General features: G+C 41.6%; 1 protein-coding gene across 2 annotated transcripts; it reads left to right on the top strand.

Annotated features, from left to right (window-relative positions):
- The first annotated feature begins 2,090 nt into the window (after positions 1–2,090).
- On the top strand, positions 2,091–6,694 carry Sstr1 (somatostatin receptor 1). Of its 2 annotated transcripts, NM_012719.2 has the most exon segments (3): positions 2,394–2,500; positions 2,867–6,498; positions 6,527–6,694. In NM_012719.2, a coding segment is annotated over 1 exon segment (1,176 nt). In that variant the 5' UTR covers positions 2,394–2,500; positions 2,867–3,221; the 3' UTR covers positions 4,398–6,498; positions 6,527–6,694.
- Positions 6,695–22,949: the final 16,255 nt, after the last annotated feature.

Genomic DNA, 22,949 nt, shown 5'->3' on the forward strand with positions numbered 1-22,949 from the left:
CCTCCCCCAGCTTCTTCTCCCTCTAGCCACTGGTGATCATTGATCTACTTCCTGTCCCTACTCATCTCCCTCTTCTAGACTCTTCATAGGAACTGAACCGAGTAATTGTTGCCTTTGGAGTCTGCCTTCTTTTGTTTTTAAATTGTCTTCAAAGTTCCTCAATAGCATATTGTCAACACTTCATTCCTTTAACAGAGGAAGTAATATTTTACTGATTAATGTACCATATTTTTGTCCATACATTCATCAATTGGTCGATATTTGGTTGCTTCTTTTTTTAATTATCTCCTCCCACCCCAATACTGGATTTCAGTTTTGAGGGGTAAAGGACCAAGGTGGAGATACTGGGTCACGGTGTGTGAAAGACCATCAGACTTGTTTGGAAAAGTAGGCCTTGTAACTTTTTGCCTACCAGCCTGTATGAGTGATCAAATGTTTCCACCTTCTTGTTTACGTTTCTTAAAAAAAAGATTATAACTGTCCTATTGTCAAGCTCTTTTATGAATAAATAGTTCATCCTCAGAACCTCTTCACAATCAGGAACAGACATACTCGTCTGCTTTTCCTCATTTGTATGTAAAGTCATAACCTAATTGAAAGAAGTTTTTCCTTCTAAGATGAGTTGCAGAGTGAATTTAATGAAATTCTGACAACAAAGCTGCCTTTCATAAACTCCCACCCCTGCAGCCCAGCCACCATGATCAAAGCCAGTGCCTCTAAATGGTGACCTTTGAAAAACCATCCCAGAAATCCAGCCAGGTGCCTTAAGTCAGTGAAAGCTTGGCAAAGGCACTGAAACCACTTCCAGGGGTGGCAAGGAAAAAACTCCTCTCAGAAAAATCTCAGTGTTTTTTAACACAATGTACATTCCCTGCCCCTTTATGCATGCTGTGTTATTTGCTATTTATTTATTTATTTATTTATTTATTTATTTATTTATTTATTTATTTATAGAAACATAACTACCTTCCTCTCCAACTCACATTCCGCTTCAGGTAAGTGGTTTGTTCAGGTAAAGCAAGGCATTAAATAGCCCCACTCCTATCAAGTCTGGAATTCCACTCTAACATTTTTTTCTCATGAATAATTCAGCATCTGTTACACACACTCTTAGGGAGTCTGTGGTCATTGATTTTAATCTGACTGCCTCTGCCATCATGGACACCGCACGTGATTCTTTCTCTCCTAGCAGCACTGAGTTTGGGAGAGCGAAGAATCCATGTGTAGGCAATTTCTGAGAACAAGCAACAAGCCATTGTTGGATTGATGCTTTACTTTTAATGCGGTGTCCAACTCTGTGCACTCTAGACTGTCTGGTAGGGACAGCTTCGGTAAATTTGGTTTTAAATTTACCTCCTCTTGGTGGAGATGTGAGAGGGAGACTGAGGAAGACAAGCAATTGTGAGCAGCCCAGCTCCAGGGTGAGCACTGGACTGCAGCGGCCAGTCTTCCTGAGACTTGGCATGCTTCCTGCAAAGACTTGCAGGGATTTCGTGGAAGGAAATTCCTTTCATGAAAAGGAATAGGTGGTTGAATCATTTAGCAGAGAGTAGCTGTAAGGCCAAAGAGACCCTAGGTTCAGAGTCCTGGGAACTCCCAAGGTCCCTTAAAAATCAACATCCATTCTTTCTCAATCAAGAGCCTGTAGTTCCCAGACTTGGGATGGGAACTGCAGGTCGATGAGCTTTGAGCCTGGGGCTTTAATAACTATATCTTAATGGTTTTAGCATTTGGAACACAGAGGGGGTTATCCCTCAAGGCTCTACTATCCCTTAGTATTCCATAGGGGAAAGCTTGAAAGTCTTGCCACTGTTTCCAGGCTTGATGACAGTCCATCAGTTGCTCAGCCAGCCACGCGTGGATTAAGAGCTGTCGCGCCTGCCTATTCTGGCCTTGGCGCTCTCCACCTCCATCCCCCACCCCGCCAACTCTCCCGGGTACAAAGTACAGCCGGGACGCGGCGCGGGAGCAGCTGTTCCAAGCCGCGCAGCCTAATCTTTCCCCAGTGAACACCTACATGGATTTCCAATACCGCGCCTGGCAGGTTCCGGAGGGAGTGCCAGCCTCCTCCTGAGCTCTCTGCCCCGCATTCTGACTTCTGCAGTGGATATCCCTAGGGGAGGTGGGGGGGGGGGGGGCAGGGCTCAGGGAATTACAAGCTTTGTTAGACAGTCGCAATGGTTCCACTGAGTCCCCCTGAACACTCCCTGCTGCAGAGTGGAGGGCGATGGATGTTGTAACTCAGCATCCCTTAACACACCACTGTAGTCCTCCGTGCTCATAATGCTATTGGCTTAGGTCTGGTTTCCACCGCTCAGTGTTTGCGTGGGCACTTGTGCAGCAGCCAGCCCCAAAGGGAGTTGGACCTCGCAAAAGAACGTCAGAGCGCCGCCAGACCTCACAAGCACTTTGCAAGGGCCATCTGGAGACATCGATTTAGGGACCCGACGACCTGAAATCTCCAGGTACAGTTTTGAAGAACTGGCAAGCAGGAAAGGAGGTAGGTGTTTAGGGTCCGGTCCTGAAGAGTGTCTTAGGGACAGGTGAAGTCGCCCCCATCACCAGAAGAGAGCAGCAGCAGAAAGAAATGAAGAGGAACTCCAGACATGTATGTCTGGGGTTTGCTTCGGTCTTTACTTAGAGTAGGAGTGGTGTGGAACGGGACAGAATCTACATTCGTGACTGGCACCTACCCTTTAGAAAGGAAGAGAAACTCCTCAGGTCTGTCCTCGGAATGACTGAAGATGCTATGAGAGAAATCTGAAGCAATCTTTGAGTTGAGCTTAGAGGGGACTAGAATTGGGGGCGGGAGCGATGACGGGAGAATAAACCACCTATGTGCCCCCCCCCCGCCGCTTTTTCGTAGCTGCTGACGCGATGGTGCTGCTTATTAATCATTCATCAGTCCAGAGCCTTTCCACTTAATGGATATGTCGCGCTGGGCTCTAGCCTCTTGACCTCTCCTCTCCTCTTCTTTCCACGCTCCAGTGTATCCAGGACCCCCAGAGCTGCAAGAGACAGCGCTCAAGCAAGCAGCCGCCGGGCGTTGCGCCAGACGGCCTCAGTTGGAGCCGCGCTCGCCACAGCTGCTGCGCGCTGCCGGGAGGCGCCAGGCGCCGGTGAGCTGTGAGCTTGGAGCCTTGAGCCTAGGGAGGGCGCAGGCAGCAAGGGCGCAAGGTGAGCGTCCCAACCGGCGGCCACACCGGCCCACTTCAGCTGGGATGTTCCCCAATGGCACCGCCCCCTCTCCCACCTCTTCTCCCAGCTCCAGCCCAGGCGGCTGCGGGGAAGGAGTCTGCAGCAGGGGTCCCGGGTCCGGCGCTGCGGACGGCATGGAAGAACCTGGACGAAACTCTTCCCAGAACGGGACTTTAAGCGAGGGTCAGGGTAGCGCCATTCTCATCTCTTTCATCTACTCCGTGGTATGCTTGGTGGGACTGTGTGGGAACTCCATGGTCATTTACGTGATCCTGCGCTACGCCAAGATGAAGACCGCAACCAACATCTACATTCTAAACCTGGCCATTGCTGATGAGCTGCTCATGCTCAGCGTGCCCTTTCTGGTCACTTCCACGCTGTTGCGCCACTGGCCCTTTGGCGCGCTACTTTGCCGCCTGGTGCTCAGCGTGGATGCAGTCAACATGTTCACCAGCATCTACTGTCTGACTGTGCTTAGTGTGGACCGCTATGTGGCTGTGGTGCACCCGATCAAGGCAGCGCGCTACCGTCGGCCCACTGTGGCCAAAGTAGTGAACCTGGGCGTGTGGGTGCTGTCGCTACTGGTTATCTTGCCCATCGTGGTCTTCTCACGCACCGCAGCCAACAGCGATGGCACGGTGGCCTGCAACATGCTCATGCCCGAGCCCGCCCAGCGCTGGTTGGTGGGCTTCGTCTTATACACATTTCTCATGGGCTTCCTGCTGCCTGTCGGGGCCATCTGCCTGTGTTACGTGCTCATCATTGCCAAGATGCGCATGGTGGCCCTCAAGGCCGGCTGGCAGCAGCGCAAGCGCTCAGAGCGCAAGATCACTCTAATGGTGATGATGGTGGTGATGGTTTTTGTCATCTGCTGGATGCCTTTCTACGTGGTACAGCTAGTCAACGTGTTCGCCGAGCAAGACGACGCCACGGTGAGCCAGTTGTCTGTCATCCTCGGCTATGCCAATAGCTGTGCCAACCCCATCCTCTACGGCTTCCTGTCGGACAACTTCAAGCGCTCTTTCCAGCGCATCCTGTGCCTCAGCTGGATGGATAACGCTGCGGAGGAGCCTGTTGACTACTACGCCACTGCCCTGAAGAGTCGTGCCTACAGTGTGGAGGACTTCCAGCCTGAGAATCTGGAATCTGGAGGCGTTTTCCGTAATGGCACCTGCGCTTCCAGGATCAGCACGCTTTGAGGCCGGACGCTAACCGGAGGGGGAGAGTGGTCAGAAAGGTGGAGAGGGGAAGCAGGTGGGAGGGAATGATAGCCGCACACCAGGTGCTATGGGAGTAGTGCGTGACAGCGATGCAGCGCCCCTGTTTAGCAAAGCTATGTGACTAAGGTAAACGGGAGAGATTTGAGAATGTTTTCGGGCCATCTGGTATTCTGAACTGTGTTCTCCAAACCCGATAATTTCCATCCTCCCTCCCAGTTCTGCTAGTACAAACTGCAAACTTAACGTCGCCAACTCCGTTTGACCCTTTCCCTCTCAAGCTGTTATTTCTGCTTCTTTAAACTGAGCCATCTTGTGTTTCTTTTGGGCTGAGTCCCCACCTTGCGCTGAACCCCCTGCGCAGGTCAGCGGGCCAGACTCTTCAGAGCGGCTACCAGACTGTCCCCAGTTACCGCTCCCCTTTTGCACAGCCTTACTGTCAAGTAAGCCCAGCTCCAGGATGACCAGGCAACTGGTCTTTTCTACTCTCAAAGAAGGCACCATCTTCCCTTGGGCCCTTTCTCTGCTTCACTGCATCCAGAGCAGAGCTGGGTGCTTAAGAAAAAGTCCTGTGCCCAGATGGCCAGACTTGGTGTAGTCCCACCCATTCCCTCCTTTGGAGCACAAAAAGGAGCTAAGAGCCAGCAGAAGGGCAAGTTTCTAAGATTCCTGGGCTGTGGTTGTGGGTGCCAGAGAAGCCACCCTCCCATAGAGCTCAGGACCTGAGCACTAGGCTTGGAGGTCCCAGCTAGGGGAGCTCCCGGCTTGTGAATAACTTATGCACCCTGGTGTGTGAACCTGAATTGCACAGCAGTTCCCCTTGGAGGTCTCCCTAGAATAACAAAGGATTGGGTTGCCTGCTCCCTTTCCTAGTCCAGCTCCTGTTCCAGTGACAAACCGCAGAGCCCTTGCCAAAGCTGGATGGCTAACTTCAGCTTGTCTGGTCCCTGACATTTTTTGCCTTTCAAGCGGTGCCTAATAAGTTATTTCTTGTTTGACATATTTATTTATTTATTTATGGTGTTGAAAAAAAAAGTGTGTTTCCACTTTCTTTTTCTGTATTTGCCTAACAGGGCTGTTCTTGAGAATCCTCTGGCAGGCACGTGGTGGTGTGGAGGTGTGGAGGGGAGCAGGGGTGGAGAAAGTTCTCTCACCCCAAGACTCCCTCAGAAGTTTCCCTCTTTTGCACTCCATTGGCCTTTTCTTGATCCTTCTTGGTTTTGCTTGTGTCCAGTGAAGTTTGGAGATTTTAAAAATATATTTTTACTGTAGTTTTGTCTTGTTAAAATAAGTACATGGCAATTTGGTTTAACTTTTGTCAGTGTGGAGTGGAAGGCCTGAATCCCTGGCATCCCAGAAAACACAGGGGAACAAATCACATGATCCGTGATGTATGTCTGTATATGTGCTGTCACACACAAGTCACATATATACGTGTATATATATATCATATATGTACACACACATATAAAGGTAGATTTGTCAATCTTGACAACTGTCACTAGTTCATGACAATTATAAGGACACCCACAATGTGTGACCTGAGCTGTAGCACTCCAGCTGGGATCTGAGAAACGTCAGAGATTGGAGTCGCTGCTGAAGATGCTGCTGCCTTTTTCTATCCCCTCAGAGGTGATTCTTACCCAGTAAGTCTAGTCACTTTTGTTGAGGAATGGAAGCGAAACAATTGTGTCTGCATTTACTGACTACCGTGGAAACCTGAACACGGAAGGACCCATCTCTTCACTTGTTGCATTTGCTGTGTTCCTGTGTATGCTCGTTTGTACATAGGGGCCACTGAAAGGATATCTTGCTTGGTTGTTTAAGGAAGCCAGTGTATATCAGTGGTCTTAGAACAATGAACCTGGGGTTCTCGGGTCCACAGTGACCTGACATCTAACCTGCAATGGTCGAATGCACTGTTGAAAATGGTGTTTTGTGTACATTTGCTTCAAGAACACATCCATGCTTTTCTAAAAGCAGGAACCAAGAGTTAAACTGTCTCTTCTGTTTTGTTTAAATAAATGAACAAATATGCTTTTGATCATAAGTGAGAAAGTTTAGATCTTTTCCTAAGAATAGTATATATATATATATATATGTATATATATATATATATATATGTATATATATATACTTTTCTGTTAATTAGATTTTTTAACCGATAAGAAGAGTGAACTTTATAAACTGAAATCTCCATCATTATCATCTCGACAGGATAAAAATGTAGTGCTCTTACCCTGTAATAGTAACTGAATAAAAAGATGTATTATGCTGTTGCAAGTTGTCTGGCTTCCATTTGAATCTTCGCTGTTTCAAGGGGTTATTTGAATGCATGGGTATGATTGACATGCTTAGTTTTTAGGAAAATTTCAAGTTAACTTTGAAATTTCACAAGATTGCCTCATCCTTTGAATTGTTTTCTTTTAAATGTGGATCCTGGTGTGCATGTCCTGTGTGTGTGTGTGTGTGTGTGTGTGTGTGTGTGTGTGTGTGTGTGTGTGTGTGTACTAGACAAGGAGGGAAGAAGGAGGGTAAAGAGGAGGGTAAGGAGGAGGAGGAATAAAAGAAGGAAGCAATAATGTCCCTTGAATGAGTTTGAACAGGAAGCAATGCCCTAGGTTACACTCTGTTCTCACTACACTAACCAGACAATGTCTCTGTTTTTCACAGATTAAATTACTGGCTGACCTCATTTATGACCTCAGATTTTGCCCTCGAGTTTAGTGACCGCTGCTTTGCATTAGAGACATAGCAATGGGAGGGAGAAACATCTCTTAAAGTGTTGGAAGGGAAGTGGAGAAAAGAAATAGAAAAACCAGGTTTTGAGGAGGACACATTTTATGCCTTCCTCAGTTTTGACCATTTCCATGATGGAGGCCATAACAAGGCTTGGTGGAGATCATTTTTTTAAGCAGGTTCTGTGATTTATAGCAGCTTTATTTTCACAGCAAAATGAATGAAAGGAGCATTCCTCAAGCATTTGAGAGCAGTAAGTCTACTGTGATAGTGGTTGAAAGTGTCAAAAGCCCTGCAACCCCAGCTTCATGTAGTTATAGACATCAGCTCACAATGACTAAGGCAAGGGATGCTTTTACATTTTCACCATTTCTCAAAGTCGTAGCAAGGTAGCAAATGCAAAGTTAAGTTTACAACTTAGATTTGTAACATCCTTTTCTTAGTGCTGCAATTGGGCCCAGTTCCTCTACACATAATTTGTTAATTTAGTCTTAACTACTCTAAACATTCCGAAAACCCTTCAAACTAGTTTTCAAACTGGAAGCAAAGAGACAGTTGAGCTAATAATTTAAATAGCTATTTTTAAAGTTGCTTTTATTTAGGTTTGTACAGTATCACAGCTAGCACCTCTCTCTTATAACTAAAATGGCACTAAATGGTGCTTATATGGTGTAGGATGCACTACATACCCTAGTGGGAAATATGACTGGGTGAGCCCTTGGGAAAGTGGCCCTCCAGGTCCTTCCCCTTTGTGAATGTTTCCCAGCTGCAGTTGGGCAACATTTGCAATTCTAGAACTGGGAGCCTCCATCTCATCTGGAGCAGGATTCCAGGTTCGGGGTTGTAGCCCCTGGAGTTCCGGTGGCTCTCACACTGATCACCAGTCCAGTGGATAACACAGACTGCACAGAGTCTGACGCCCTGCCATGGCAGCTCCTGGCTCAGTGGCTAGAGGGGACCTAGGATAGCTGGTACTAGATGTGCTCCAGCATCACCGTGGTCTGCTCTTGTCTCCCTCTGCCAAAGGCTGTCTCAAATCTTCTGTATTTATCTTTGTTTCTGTCAACCTCACTTACTGAACATTTCCTATTCTCTATAACTGCTTTGTACTAGAGGAAAACCATGAGTTAAATCCTGTTCCTTAGCCCTGGGTCCCATGCAGAAGGAAAGTGTTAAGCTAATTCCTACTCCTTCCCCAACCAGGCTTACACCTGATTCCCAAGAAATTTTCATTTCCTAACTATAAACCCTTCTCCTATCCTCAGGTGATAAGCTTCCCTGTCAAAGAGAGATACAGAAAAATCCTCAGGTTATGAGGCCCCCTTCAGAGAGAGAGAGAGAGAGAAAGAGAGAGAGAGAGAGAGACACGCCTAAATGAAGAGTGATTGACAGTAAGTTAAGACATGCCAGTTTAATGTCTGTACCTGATTACCTCACCCTCAAGTGACCTCTCAACTCCCAAGCTCATATTTCTCAGGTATCTTTTCACACACCAACCATGAAAAATGTTCGCATTAAAAACTTGGGTGCCCAATTCATTGTACCACTCTACCAAATGTTAAATATGTAGTTTACATATGAGGTGAAAATGGATCTCCTAGTAGGCAGATGCATCACTTTAAATTACAAATATATTTCTAATCTATTATTATTCAGCAAGTAATATAGATAACAATGCAACCTCCTAAGAAAAACTCATTGGTGGTATCTTATGCTTTGTAAGCTTGCTCAGCCCCTCCTTTGTTCTGAGGTAGGGTATCCGAGAGGCGGGGGAACTCCAGTGAGGGGTAGACAGATGCTCAGCATTTGCTATTCCTGTGGTGAGCGCTCACAGCATGGGGCATTGCTGAGGTGATGCTACTTTCTAGAAGCACTGGGCTTTGGGAGCTAATGAGGCCCTCTTCACCATGCACAGATGGAAACTTTGCTTCTCACCCAACAGATTTCCGTTTGTTGGCTTTAAAATTATGCCAAAAGGTTCAACACCATGTCACCATGTCCCTAGGGGAAAGCAGGTGCAGAGATAACGTCATGAGTGATCGTTTATTATGTTCTGACCTACCTGGAGACTGCACACAGTAGTGAGCACCCGAAAAAGGATTGTTTGCTATGGCTGGTCATACACACTCAGGCTTCTGATTATAGCTATAAAGAAAGATAGAGGCGTCTTTACAGTGATGACAAGGTGGATGAACCTTGTGAACTGAAGCCAATAGCTCAAACCAACAGAGCAAAATGCCTGCTCGTCAAACTGCTAGGGAGAGGAGAGCATTATCCAAAAAGGAGAGATGATTTTAGATCAAAATCCTCTGTTAAATGTTCACTTTAATAATAAGGTGAATTATTGTCAAATAATACATAAAGCTCAGTCTTAGTCCAAAGCTAGACATTTTATATCCATGTAATGGTGAAACCTCAGGATGGTACCAATATTTTTGCTGAGCAATGATAAACTAATAACTTTAAAAATAAATCTCTTTAACCCAGATCAATCCAAATCAATTCTGAGTAGATACAGCATAAAAAGAAATGACAGGTTGGAAGTACTATCCACCTGCCTGATTACCTGTTTAGAATGTGCTTACATGATTGGAAGTCTTGCAAAGGAAGGCTCAGGTCCTCCCAACATTAGGATGTAAGAAATAAAGACTGGAGGCCACAGGTTTTGCAGAAAGGGAAGTTGCAGAACAATACATATAAATTGGTTTGACTTTTACAAAAACTAATGTATGTTTCCAAAGAAAATTTCTAATTCATTTAATTGGGGGTAGGGGACTCAAGGACACGCAGGTATACTAGCTGTCACCTGTGGCTTACAGGGCTGTTCAGGGAAAGGTTGAATAATCATTTGAGCTACATTTGTCATGTTTCTATAATGCGAGAACAACCCACCAACTAGCTAACATTAATAACAATGTGTCTATCCAACATCAATAATTAAATCAAACATTTTCCTTCATGTCCACTGTTAATATCAAACCAATGTGTATTTTTCAACAGATTCTCAAATTGTCTTGTATATGAGCTATTATACCTGAAGCTTAAATTATGTGTTCATGCATATGCAGGTGTGCATGTGCATGTGTGTGCTTAATGAAAAGGGTAGCATGATAAGGAATTGTTGGTGAAATACTATGCCAAAACATGTCTTCTCTCCCCTTCAGAGTTCTGAACTTCAGAACTCTGTTCTAACCTTTCCAAGTTCTCCAAAGAAACTCTCGTCATCTCCCCTGCTTTACAGCTAGCACAACTGGTACCGTTTAAGTTCTAGCCTTTCAGAAACAAGACTTTTCAATACTCATGCTCTATCAAAATGTTAGGCAGCAGTCACTCTGAAACCATATCTCCTAATACGACTATGTTTTAACAAGTGATTCGGCGTCCCCCCTACAAGGATCCCTTGAGAACTTCTGTAAAGATTTTCTCTATGCTCTATTATAGAAATGTTGGTTCATTAGACCCAGGGAGAGTCTGATTGTTTTCTCAAAGCACAGTACCATGTGAGGGCAAGTGGCTGAGAGCAGGGAGCCTGCCATCAGCATGGGAGGCTCTGCTTTGTTGTGTAATAGAGACAAGCTAATAATCTGCATGATACTTATTACCCTCATCTATAAGGGCAAAATAGTGACATCCTCTTCTGCAGGGCTGTTGTGACAAGACAATGCATGCCAAGTGCCAAACCTGTCAAGGTCTTTCGGTTGTTAATGAGTAAAAGCTCAATTAACACACAAGAATAAACATTCTCCAGAAGATCTGGCCTCAGGGTGACTTGATTCCCAATTCCCTGATTTTTTTTTCAGTCTCCACTTTAATCTTTGACTTCTGCTATATTGATTCATTTTAAGACTCGGCATCCTTTGTTCCAACAGAGTGTGTAGCATATTACCCTCCCACACTCAACTGTAAGTCTCTCTAGCCATACTGGCTGATTTCATTCGTCAGACCCAGCTCTACGGAGCTTCTTATCCTCTACTCGTTCTGCAGAATATGCTAAAAATAGGAAGTTCTGGCTTACTGCCGAATTTCCTAGATTATTTTTCAAGGTTGTTCTTGTAGCAAGCAATTCCAAACAAAGAGTTATGTCTCCTTCAAGAACAAAGAGAGACCTTGACCTCTCCTTGTCACAGGGGAGTGATGTCTCCAAACTCAGTGTGACTCAGATGTGACACAAATCCTCAGGGACATAGCAGCCATAGGCATCATCTAGGTGAGAGGTAGGACAAAGGCTATCCCATTAGTTTGCTTTCCAGCTATAGTGCTGTATCCTTAGAAGTGAATTCCTTTAGCATTGACCTGGGAATCCTGGGTCATCTACCATCCGTGAAAGAATAATTCTCTAGTTGGAAGGAAAGATAAATCAAATTACAGACTCTCACAGCTTCTACTACTAAACTGAATAACAAGACTTGCAGAATGCAATTGGCTAAGCCTGGATTATTTAATTCACCTGTGGGTCTGAGTGTGCCAACTCAGCCTGAAGTGGGAATGGGACAGGGTTGGTCCCCGAAGGAAAACTAAGATACATTTACCAGAATTCAAGGAATGGCATACTATGCGATGAAATTAAAATGGTTAAGAGGACTATTGTTGTTAATAATTATTTGTCTTATATAAGAAGGACAGAGTTGAGATGATTCAGATTTAAAATGGGTCTCCATAAGCCAGTCATATCGTCAATTTAAGGCACTTTAGGCATATAAGATAAGTACTTTATTTCTTTACATGAAGCTTATCTGAATACTGAGCAAAATCTACTTATGTAATATATTTTGTATAGGAAGAATTCTAGGATGTTATTTCAGAAATTTAAAATCGGTTACATATGGGCTGGTGAGGTGGCTGAGAGGCTAAGAGTCTTGCCTTGGAATCCTGATGAACTGAGTTTTATTTCTGAAACTTATATAAAGGTTGAAGGAGAAAAGGAACACCATGATGTTTCTTAACCCCTTCCATATACATACATGCCTTGACATAATACTGACATATACACATCATGCACATACACACACCTTCAATAATAATAAATATATTTAAAAAGTCTATCACACTATTAAAAGGCTAAAAGGCTTTTGATCCAGAGATTGAAATTTTCATTTAAACTTAAGAAAATTAATCACTCTACAGATGAGTGTCTAGGCGCTAAAAATAGAATAGTTAAACATCCATCTAGATTAGTAGCAATTCATTGCATTCTTATAAGGGTTCTACCATAATTGAAATACATTTAAAACAAGGCAATAAAGGCATTTTAATGTTACATGGTGTGGTAAAAACTGTAAAGCTTATTAAAGATGACATTGAGATCAGAAACACATCCCAAGAAAAGCAGGAAGTAATGTGCAAAGGTTTGATCAGATGTGAAGTCACACTATTATAAGTAGTTAAGAGAAAAGTTTGCTTTAAGTGTATTCTAAATAAAAGTAATAATGTAGCCTACTACACTAGAGGTAGGTATTAATTGTTGACAAACTATATTCAAATAATGTTAGCTATGTTTTGCTGATGCTTCTTCAATAATATATGTACATATAAGAATGATTATCTATGTTATATATTTGTAGTTTGTGATAGAATTGTGAAAGTGCCCAATTCTCATGAATTAGATGGAGAGTTTCAGTTCCCTTCAGACTTAATAGCCGTTACACAAAACTGTCTTAAATCAGGTTTAAATACAGCAATAGAGAAGGAAGGGAAGGCCAGAGAATTAACATTATCAGTATCAATCTGTAAGTGACACAGTTTGCTAGATGTTTTGTAAACCATACAACTCAGCTTCTCCCAAGATTCCTACAAACTACCAAAGCCATCTAAGAATGGAGACTGAGGATAGAGGGGAAGAAAGGAAGAAAGGGAGAGGTAGAGAAAGGATCACTGGAAAGAACGCCTGCTTGTCTCCAAGAACCGAAATTCTACCCTTTCATCAGTGATGCCCTTAAGAGGCACTTGCTACACTGTATAAACTAAGGACAAACAGCAAGACTTCGATTTACCACCATTTGAAGATTTACAAAACCAAAATAAACCACCTTACTTTGGTCTGTATCTAGAGGAGAATAATTGGTAAATAATTGCAAAACTGTAAGATTTCCAAGAGAGATGAATAAGAGTGTTCATGGGAATGCCACTTTCACCATTGAGGCCAAAGTATCCTTTTCTAAAGAGCTACTTAGGATCCATGCAAAGTGGCAGCATCTCCCAGTAAGAGTGATTCCGTAGTGCAATGACTGAGAGACGGGTTCAGGAATCAGAACCCATGCTTTAGGATCTTGCCTTAGAAATCACCAGATACATTACTGAAGGCAAGGTTATTTTCCCATTTATGTCTCATAAGTTCTGATGGGAAGCCATGAGAACAATGAGAAAACTTAATCTCACAATATTAGCAAAGGAACACAAGTTCTTTCAGCACATTTATGTCCTCTGATAGTACTCACCATTTCCATCAGTACAGGGGAGGGGTAATCATAAACCCTGAACTCCAGAAAAATAGTTTCACTTTTTAGAATAAACATGTTCTATTTATCAGTAATTAAATGATTAATAACATTAAAGTTGTTTATAAGATGGCAAAACTATGGCGCCCATTTGGAAAATAGAAAAATCTGGAGGTAAATACCCTAATCCAGAGGAGCACAGTAAATTCAATCGTCTAAGTTAGAGTGACTTTAGGATATGAGTAACGGATAGGAACTTTTTCTTCCTGCATTTAAACTAGTAGGTTGTCAGTCTGAACAATAGAGTAGAGTAATTGGAAAGCATTAAACTCAATCTTTTTATCTGGCACTCTTTCCAATTAAGAGGTCATACCATTTATCAGACGCCGATTAAATAGCACCCACTGAATTATTCAAGCAAATAAAGTCTGCTGAGGGAAAGAGAAGAACCTCAGAAAAAAATTCTCAAAGTTTGAAAACTAATATTGCAAATTATAAGACACCACATCTTCTTGTAAATTCTTCTTGCAAATTCTCGGATTGAATACGCGAGCAGGAGGAACATGTAAAATGAATAGCAAATTTCCACCAGCTGCGGATACTTTAAAGAAGTGGGATTTGCCAAGTACTTCACTTAAATGAGTGTTGTCGCACCTACAGCTGCATCTTTCATCTCGTTTGCAGGGCGAGGATGTATGTATGAGAATAAAATTGATGACTGCATTGATTCCTCTGAAAGTTTTAATCCTTCTCCTATACTGTGATGCTCCTCAAAAAATGAAAGTGTCTAAAACCATCACAACCTACATCCTGCTCTGTCCCATTCCAAATGAAATTACACCGTCTCGGCTCCAAACTGAACGCATACCTAAACTTCCCTTTTCTTTTTCCTCAGAAAACCATGGAAGACATGAAGACCAACCAGGGACTAAGGTTTTGCCAAAATGGACAGGACTCAGGTTTTTATCTAAAGTGCAGGTTCAGGATCTTGATTTCCCAATTGCTTTCCAATCTGTTTGTAAAATTTCCAGTGGTTGCTGCCTCAGGATTTAGCCTATCTGCTAATGCCTTTGAAGGCACAGTATTCAAGAACAGGGACTGTAAAGCTAAATGACCCTACATGAACCCCATAACTTCAGGTTTATCATCTTCAAACAAAGTAAATAACTGTGCTTACCTGGTAGAGCTGTTCTGATTAAACACTTGAAAACTAATGGAGTAATGCTTTGTACATGGTAAATATTCTAACTCCTCATCCATATGTACATACTCAAAATGTATTGATTTAGTACTGACAAGGCCTTGTAGTCACCGATATTGGTCTTCAGACCTCGAAAGTGTCTCCAAGTCAGATTGTGGCTTATTCCCCAGACCATAGGCACTTTGCATTGTATGTCGATTTTTCTAAAGTGCAAGCTATCAAGTTATTGTTGACTTAAATTATTGATTTGATAATCCTCAGTGAATTGATACACACATACACATAGATATAAATATAGATATAGTTTTATTGTGCATGTATGTGTATGCACACATGTGTATAAGTTTCCAAAGATACCAGAAGAGAGCATCACAGCTCATAGAACTGGAGTTACAAGTGGTTGTGAACCTCTGGGCACAGGGCATAGGGAATTGAACCTGGGGCCTGTAGCACCAGTCCTTCCTCTACCTCATGTCCACCCAGCACTGACGCTCTTAAGCTCTGAACTGATAGGTCAGTGAGTTACCTTTAGAATGTGAGATAATCTAAATTCACACCACACTTACTTGAAGAGTCTTTTTAAAACATAGATTCTTAACACATACTTCAGAGACTTGAAAATGAGGCTCAGGCATACTTATTTTCAAAGGTTTGCACATGATTCTAAACCACATTTTCTCTCCTGGGGGTTTAGCCTTATAGAAGAAAGTTTCCATTTTTTATAAAGGACTTTGGCTGCCTGTTTCATAAAGTGTTAGTGAATACGTTTTGATTAGTTTTCCCTTGGCCCTTCAGTGTATATCATACAATCATCACTAGCAGTGTTTCCAAAGGTTATCTCATATACAAAAGGCAATGCACTGGCCCTGTGGTTCCATGCTTAAGAGCAAAGATCTTCTGGAGGAGCTGGGCTCAGCTCCCAGCACCTATGCCCCGCAGCTCACAGCCACTTGTGGCTCCTATGAACCCTGATACCCTTTTCTGGCTTCTTTGGATGCTTGTTTATTAGGACAGGAGTATTGTTTCCAACCCCATCAGCTGTGCAGTTTTCAAATTCTGCATTTGTCCTGAGATGCCTCTCCTTTCGTTTTCTTCTCTTGGGTATTGCTTTTCAAGGAAGTCAGAAATATCTTGCACCTTTCTTTCCAGTGTGCTCCCTACTTTATCTTGAAGCACAGGCACAATGCTTTACTCACAGCAAAGTGTCTAACATGCTTATCCGTAATGTATCCTTCTAAATCTTCTTCTAGTGATCTCCTGTGATTACTGCCAGCAATTTAAAAGTTAAATTTGCAAAAGTGATTGGATACTTCCAAGCAATAAGAGGCTGTGTTTCTTGGCCATACTATTTCATAACCATTTTGAGACCTGAGAAATGTCGTGATTGTCACCAGTGGGATTTGGGTGGTGGTGATGACAAGGACTGTTACGACCTCCATCAGCCTTATTATGGCCTCTCCGCTGCACAGCTGCAGTCAAAGCAGCTTCAAAGGAGTGGTTCATTAGCATCCAGATGAAAAACCATAGGGTCTCTCTGGATATTTAAGACTAAGATAAAGAGAATGAATTGGAGGACTAATGACTTGGAAAACCATCAAATGACAGATATGCCCATAAAGGGAGAATGTAGGTCCTGTGTTTAATCTATCAGGACGATATTTAGCCTACGTACGGAAGCATATAAGCATAGTAGCTAAAATTAGCTCCAATAACTGTAATGTTTCATTTGCTTCCCATAGGATCCATAAAACTAGAAAAATAAACAGGTACCAATAATGGGGAACACCAGTTGGCAAAGAATTCTTTAGGAGCAAGAAACGTCCTTTTTATTGAATATGCTAGAAAATGCTATGAGCTCAATATCACTACTGCCTTTTTCTCTTTTTCTTCCTCCTCCTCGTTATTTTACGCATAACTTTTACTGCTCTGTGCTGTCATTTTTATCTCAGTTGGTCATTACTGCCAAGTTTTACACCACCCAGTAGGTTAAAAACGTGAAGTAATATTCTTAAAATCGAGGCTCATCTTGGTCCTGCATAGACACTTCCCCTGCTTCTCAACAGGACTGTGCTTTATAAATCTCCCACATTTTGGGTAGCATGTTTGCAACGGTAGATTATTAATAGTTTTGCCTGAAAGAACTAAATATGTGTTCTCTCGACACAGACTGATTCACATTTGTGGATTAGCTTTAGACAAGAAACAGTGGACCACATCAGTTTTCACATCAGAGAATTGTGAGGAGAAGCTTCTTTAAAATGTGTTTCCCTTAGACCTTAAGACTTGTCCTTTAGGGAATCTAGCATGAGTCATCATGACAATTAGTCAGGAGATGTCACCCTCTGTTCTTGGTAGTTCATCATGAGTTCCTGTTTTAGTTATAAATCCTATCGACTTATAGATTTATATAAATGCTCTTGGGAAAATGAGATGATATTAGGAAGTGATAATAATTTATTTCACATGTGGAGAGATATGTGGCACCCTTGAGCAGTGTTGTAATTCTATAAACACATCACTTGCGGTATCTAATTTTTAAAATTTCTTTGGTTTATTCCCTTTTGCTTTGCCTTTGTCAGTATGTATTCAGTGTGCAGAGTGCTAGTTTTGATAAGCACATTTTGATTCCTACTTCACTCCTTTGAGTATATCAGCCCCATCCCTGCCATCTTCTTTTTCTCCTCTCTCCTTCCTCTCCTTGGTATTCTTTGTTCCCCAAGATAGCTTCTCTTTTAATTTCATATATTATATACATCTAGGTTTTCTGGCTGCTGACTTTTGGAATTCATTTTTGATATCACTCTTCAAAGTTAAAGGAAAGTTGGTTCAAGCATAATTTACAGAATATGCAGCTGTTCTGGTTGTGACCTGCAATGTCACAAAAAGTGACCTAGAGCTGCATTTAATTTCAATTATTGAAATATAAATTTTAAATGTAAGTTTAAATCTGAGAAAGACAAAGTCAACCTTGTGGAGATATTTGTATACCATGTAATCAGATATTACCTCTTCTCCCACTTAAGATTAGTTTTGTACGGTCTCTGCAAGAACTACTTTAATAGTTGACTTGACCTGTAAAAGTTAAGACCTATAGTTCCAAGGTCAGTATCTAAAGTCATCTACTGAAATAAGTGCCGTGGTTTCTAAAGCATTATTAAATTATAGGTTTTCCTTTGAGCTAAAGTTTAAAAGAAAGGCAAGCTTATTTTATGGATGGCCAGAGAAATTTGAACCACGTGACGTTGAATGTTTTAATAAGCATGGACATACAATGAAGATAGAGGTTGGTAACAGCTTCTCAGACAGTTGTGGAGTGTCCTAAGACCCTCCTCCATCATGCTGGGAACTTTTGGGCTTGATCATGTATAATTCTCCTGCACAGTCTCAGCTATCAGAGCTCATGTGTACAACTGAACTGTTAAGTGCAGCAAATACTGATTCATCCTGGGTCATTCATCATTCATTCTGGGTCTTACACTCTTTCTGCTCCTTCTTTCACACCGCTCTCCAAGCCTTCTAGGATGGACTGTGATCTAGATGATTTAGAGGTAACCATGTCTCTTATTTTAATTTTTAATTGTTACTTATTTAATACAGTCTCTTATTTTTTGAATGCAGATTGGTTATTGGTCTCTGTATTAATCACCATCTAGTAAAAATAAGTTTCTCTAACAATATTTAAAGGATGAACTAATCTCTGGGTGTAAAGATAAGAACTAGGAGACAGTTAATTACAATGTTTTCTAGCAGAATAATAGTACTAGATCTGCCATAGAGCCTATGATCTGATTGGCCATAAGTTCTGGGCTGCTATCAGGTATGGGGCACACCTTAAAGAATGAGCTGTATGGGGTTGGGGATTTAGCTCAGTGGTAGAGCGCTTGCCTAGCAAGCGCAAGGCCCTGGGTTTGGTCCCCAGCTCCGAAAAAAAGAAAAGAAAAGAAAAGAAAAGAAAAGAAAAGAAAAGAAAAAAAGAATGAGCTGTAAATCCAATCAGAAAGTGCTTGGTTATTGTCATAACCCTTATTTCCAAACACTGTCAAGATTGTACCGGTGGACAAATCTTGCCAGACCTGTAGCTATTGTATCAAACATGAAGGATTCATAGTCCAATGAAACTTTGGATTGCTTTTCTCCCTCAGTAACATGTATAGGACCTTCCAGAACTATGAAAGCTGGCCAGTAGGGAATCAAGCTCCCAGACTGGGTACCAGCTTTATTTCCCCAGGTTCTATGCCTTAGGTTGTTATTTTCAGCAATAGGGGCTTATCATCAAGTTTTAGAAGGTAGCCAGGAGAAACAACAAAAGCCGTTACTGTTTTGGAGGGGGTTCTACAGGACCTCACTGTCCAACAGCCTAAAAAAAGGCAACCCATACCTTCTTATTTGATAATAAGGCACTGGCTTTATTATTTGATAGCCAATGGTATCTGAAGAAGGCATTGTCCCCTCCCCCCTTATAGGGAAATAGGGTAATTCTACCTAAATCCCATATGAATGTAAATGTATACATATATTATATTTTATAAATGTATATATATATAAGTTTTAAGTGAATAAATAATCTTGCCAATGTATAGCTCAGCATTAATTTTTCTTATTCATACAAATATTTCAAATGATCCAGAATGTAGTCATATGGTTAAAATGTCCAGAAGAAGACAGAAATGAAGTGGAAGTTTCTGGATAGATCATGTGATATAGACTCACATGGTGCTTTGAACATGGGAGAAACTATAAATAGGACTCAATGGACAAGGATAGGCTTGCATAGGACTCAATGGACAAGGATAGGCTTGCATAGGACTCAATGGACAAGGATAGGCTTGCATAGGACTCAATGGACAAGGATAGGCTTGCATAGGACTCAATGGACAAGGATAGGCTTGCATAGGACTCAATGGACAAGGATAGGCTTGCATAGGACTCAATGGACAAGGATAAGCTTGCATAGGACTCAATGGACAAGGATAGGCTTGCATAGTTAGCTTTGCAGTGCTCCATTGGCCTATCATCTTCATCTTTGATGACCTTCACTTCATTCAGAGAGTCAAGGCTGAGAACTTCTCCTGGTGTCCCAGCTGGTCTTGATTCATCCTGCTGACTTGTGCTAATTTGGTAGAGGCCTGGCAGTTTCTGCTGGACTGTGCCACCACCGCTGATTCCTGTTACTACTGATCTGGCCTGCTGGTATCCTAACAAAGATTGGAATCACCCTCAAGGAACCACTTCTAAACAGGTCCACATTCCACTGTTCTATTTACTAACTTTTCTACCTTATTTTTGGACGATGGGCTAGAAGGGAAAGTTAAAGCATTTGAAAACCCACATTAAAAGAAGGTTTGAAAAAAAACCTAAACCTATACAGACAAGTTCTTAATTCTATTGAATTTATTTTCTAGTGGGGTGAGATAGATGATAATAAAATAATTTAAATATATTATGGACTATAATGAAGCATAGTAGACTGTCCTGAGAAGATCAGAGGAAAAGGGATTGTTTGCGTGAGAGATTAAGGTGTGATGATAGATTCCAGAAACAACCACAAACTGAACAGAGGAAGATAGAAATGTCCAGCAAGGAAAGAGAGCAGTGTTTCTAAGAAGAGGAGCACTCCATGATGGTGAATGTCCATAAGAACTGTGACCAGGAGGACAGCTATGTACACAATTACTAAATCTGCTAGAATATAGGCTATTATTGGATGAACCTCAGTGTTTCAGAAGACTAAATTGGTATAGGCCAGTTGGATTCATCTGAAGAAACAATGAACTTGAAAATGAAATGGAGAAAGCAATAGAAGAGTACTAATTTTTTTTTCAAAAGAGAACTAGCAAAATAGCCAAAATTTGGGGGAATAAACAAAAGTAATATGTTTAAATTAGCTGAAATAACTCAGCACAGAAGGATAAGAAGGACACGTTGATGGGATATTCTCAGATTGATGTCTGATTATAGCAGGTGCACACCGACGTGATGGTCCAGAAGAAGCATAGGTGCTTTGCTTTCTGCGATGGGAAGAGTGGGGAAATGTGTGCATGAAGGGTGACTAGCACCTTACGATGGAAGTTGCCACTGTGAACAGACATGACAAATGTGACTTTTTGAAGGGTGGTAATTAACCTTCTACTAAAAGACAATGGTAAACTAAGAATAACGGGAGGGACTGTGTAATCAGGACGTGTGAGCTTGAGTTTCATATGGCTCAGTCAGGAGATGCTCATGCTGTTCTCCAAAGCTACTTCAGCAGCCCATGTAGAATAGGAAGTAGTGGAGTCCTCGAAGTTGTGTGTGTGTGTGTGTGTGTGTGTGTGTGTGTGTGTGTGTGTGTGTCTAATAGAGTAGAATGGAGTAAAAGAAATAATCAATACAAGGTAACTAGGAATAAAAATACGAGAGATCATACAATATGAACTTGAGTAAAGACTGGTGATTTGGCACTTGATGAGACTGGAGCACAGATGTTCTGGGAATGAGAGAAAAAGATGGGCAATGAGCTTGAAATGTCACCTCAGAGAGGTTAAAGAATCACCTATGGATAACTGCCAGCTGCAGCACAGTTGTCAATGACAGGATATACCTGTTAGAGTGCCGTATTGTTGTATGATGGGAAAATGAGTATAAATGACATCCATATAGATCAAGGATCTGAAGCAAGAGTATCGGAAGAGGTTCTTTTTTTTTTAAATAAAACTATTGGAATTATCAGTGAGACATAATAATGCACAAGAGCTATGCAGAACTTAACATGATAAAATCAATTATGATTTGTAACAATGAACCAATGAGCTAATGGATGTCAGTTCCAAAAATGGCAGTGTATGATCTGGTATGAACTGGAAAGAAACCTGAGCATTTTGTGGAACATTTCTTCCTCCCTTGTGCAAAAGAAGAGACTCACTATCCAACTCTAGAAATTGCCTGCATTTGTGATCAAATCAATTTCTTTACATCTAAATAATCAGTAGCATGTGGACACCCCATAATCTAGTTCAACTGTCAGAATTAGAAAAGGGATGTATGCTTATGAGTTTTATTCTTTCTCACTTGTATTCAATTACACAAAAATATTTAACCTCACTCACAGAGGTGCTCAGGACAAAATTTAGCTGTTATAATAAAATATATGAAATTGTTATATATTCAACTCCATTATCTATTTTAATATTTGCTTTGTATGGAACAAACTTTGACATCTTAGAATATTGCAACGAGGATAGAGACTTGTGATATAATGATCAGAGAAAGATAAGACCAGGAAAAAAAACCACAGTATATTCTCACAGGTAATAAGAATGCATGCTCACACATTTCTTCTCCTTCTCAAGCTGCAAACATAACAATTTAATGCTAACGGATGGATCTGGCTTTTGGCTGGGTTAAAATAGTAATGCAAAATAACCAACATATCAGACGTACATTCTACAGGAACAACTCCTAAGACATACTTATTCAAGTTCTTTTGACAAATGTGTTGGCTCTGTTGACATCCCATGATACATCCATTTCCATCTGCCTTTTTTACGATGTTTCTGATAAGGAGGATAAAAAAAAAACACACTCTACAGTACAACTTGTTTTTTTTAAACTCAAATCCATGATTGCTTAAGTCACAAAAGACATATGGTCTAAAGCAGTAATGTGTGTCTTACCTGATGGAGGGCATTTTTCATCTTGTGGGGCTGGGTTACAGCTCCAGCAGCAGGCACTGTCAATCTCCATGAAGAGAAGCAGGTTCCTCAGGTCACTCTTCAGCCTGTTACGGCTCTGTGTGTTTACTAAAAGCAGAAATGAAGCAGGGGTCGGGGGCTCTTTTGATTTTTTATTTTAAGTTTTAAGTTTATTCTTAGACTTTCAAATTTTGGTTATAACATTTTAATGTGGTGCTTCTTTTCAACAGAGCTGATTTCCATAGCACATTGCTCTCATATTAGACTCTACCTGCTTTCTTTGCATATCTTTGCTTTTGTTAGATCCCAGTACCATGGGGGCAATTATTTTGCACCAAATGATTGCTCATACTTCCATAATATTCCTACTTATTGAGACACATTTGATTTTTTCAACCATGTACACCATTTCAATGCTTCTATGGTGGTTTAAATGAAAATGATTTCCACAGGCTCATAGAAAGTGGCACCATTAAGAGTGTGTGAGCTT

Source organism: Rattus norvegicus, chromosome 6 (genome assembly GCF_021556685.1).
Source record: "Rattus norvegicus strain SHRSP/BbbUtx chromosome 6, alternate assembly SHRSP_T2T, whole genome shotgun sequence".
Taxonomy (NCBI): domain Eukaryota; kingdom Metazoa; phylum Chordata; class Mammalia; order Rodentia; family Muridae; genus Rattus; species Rattus norvegicus.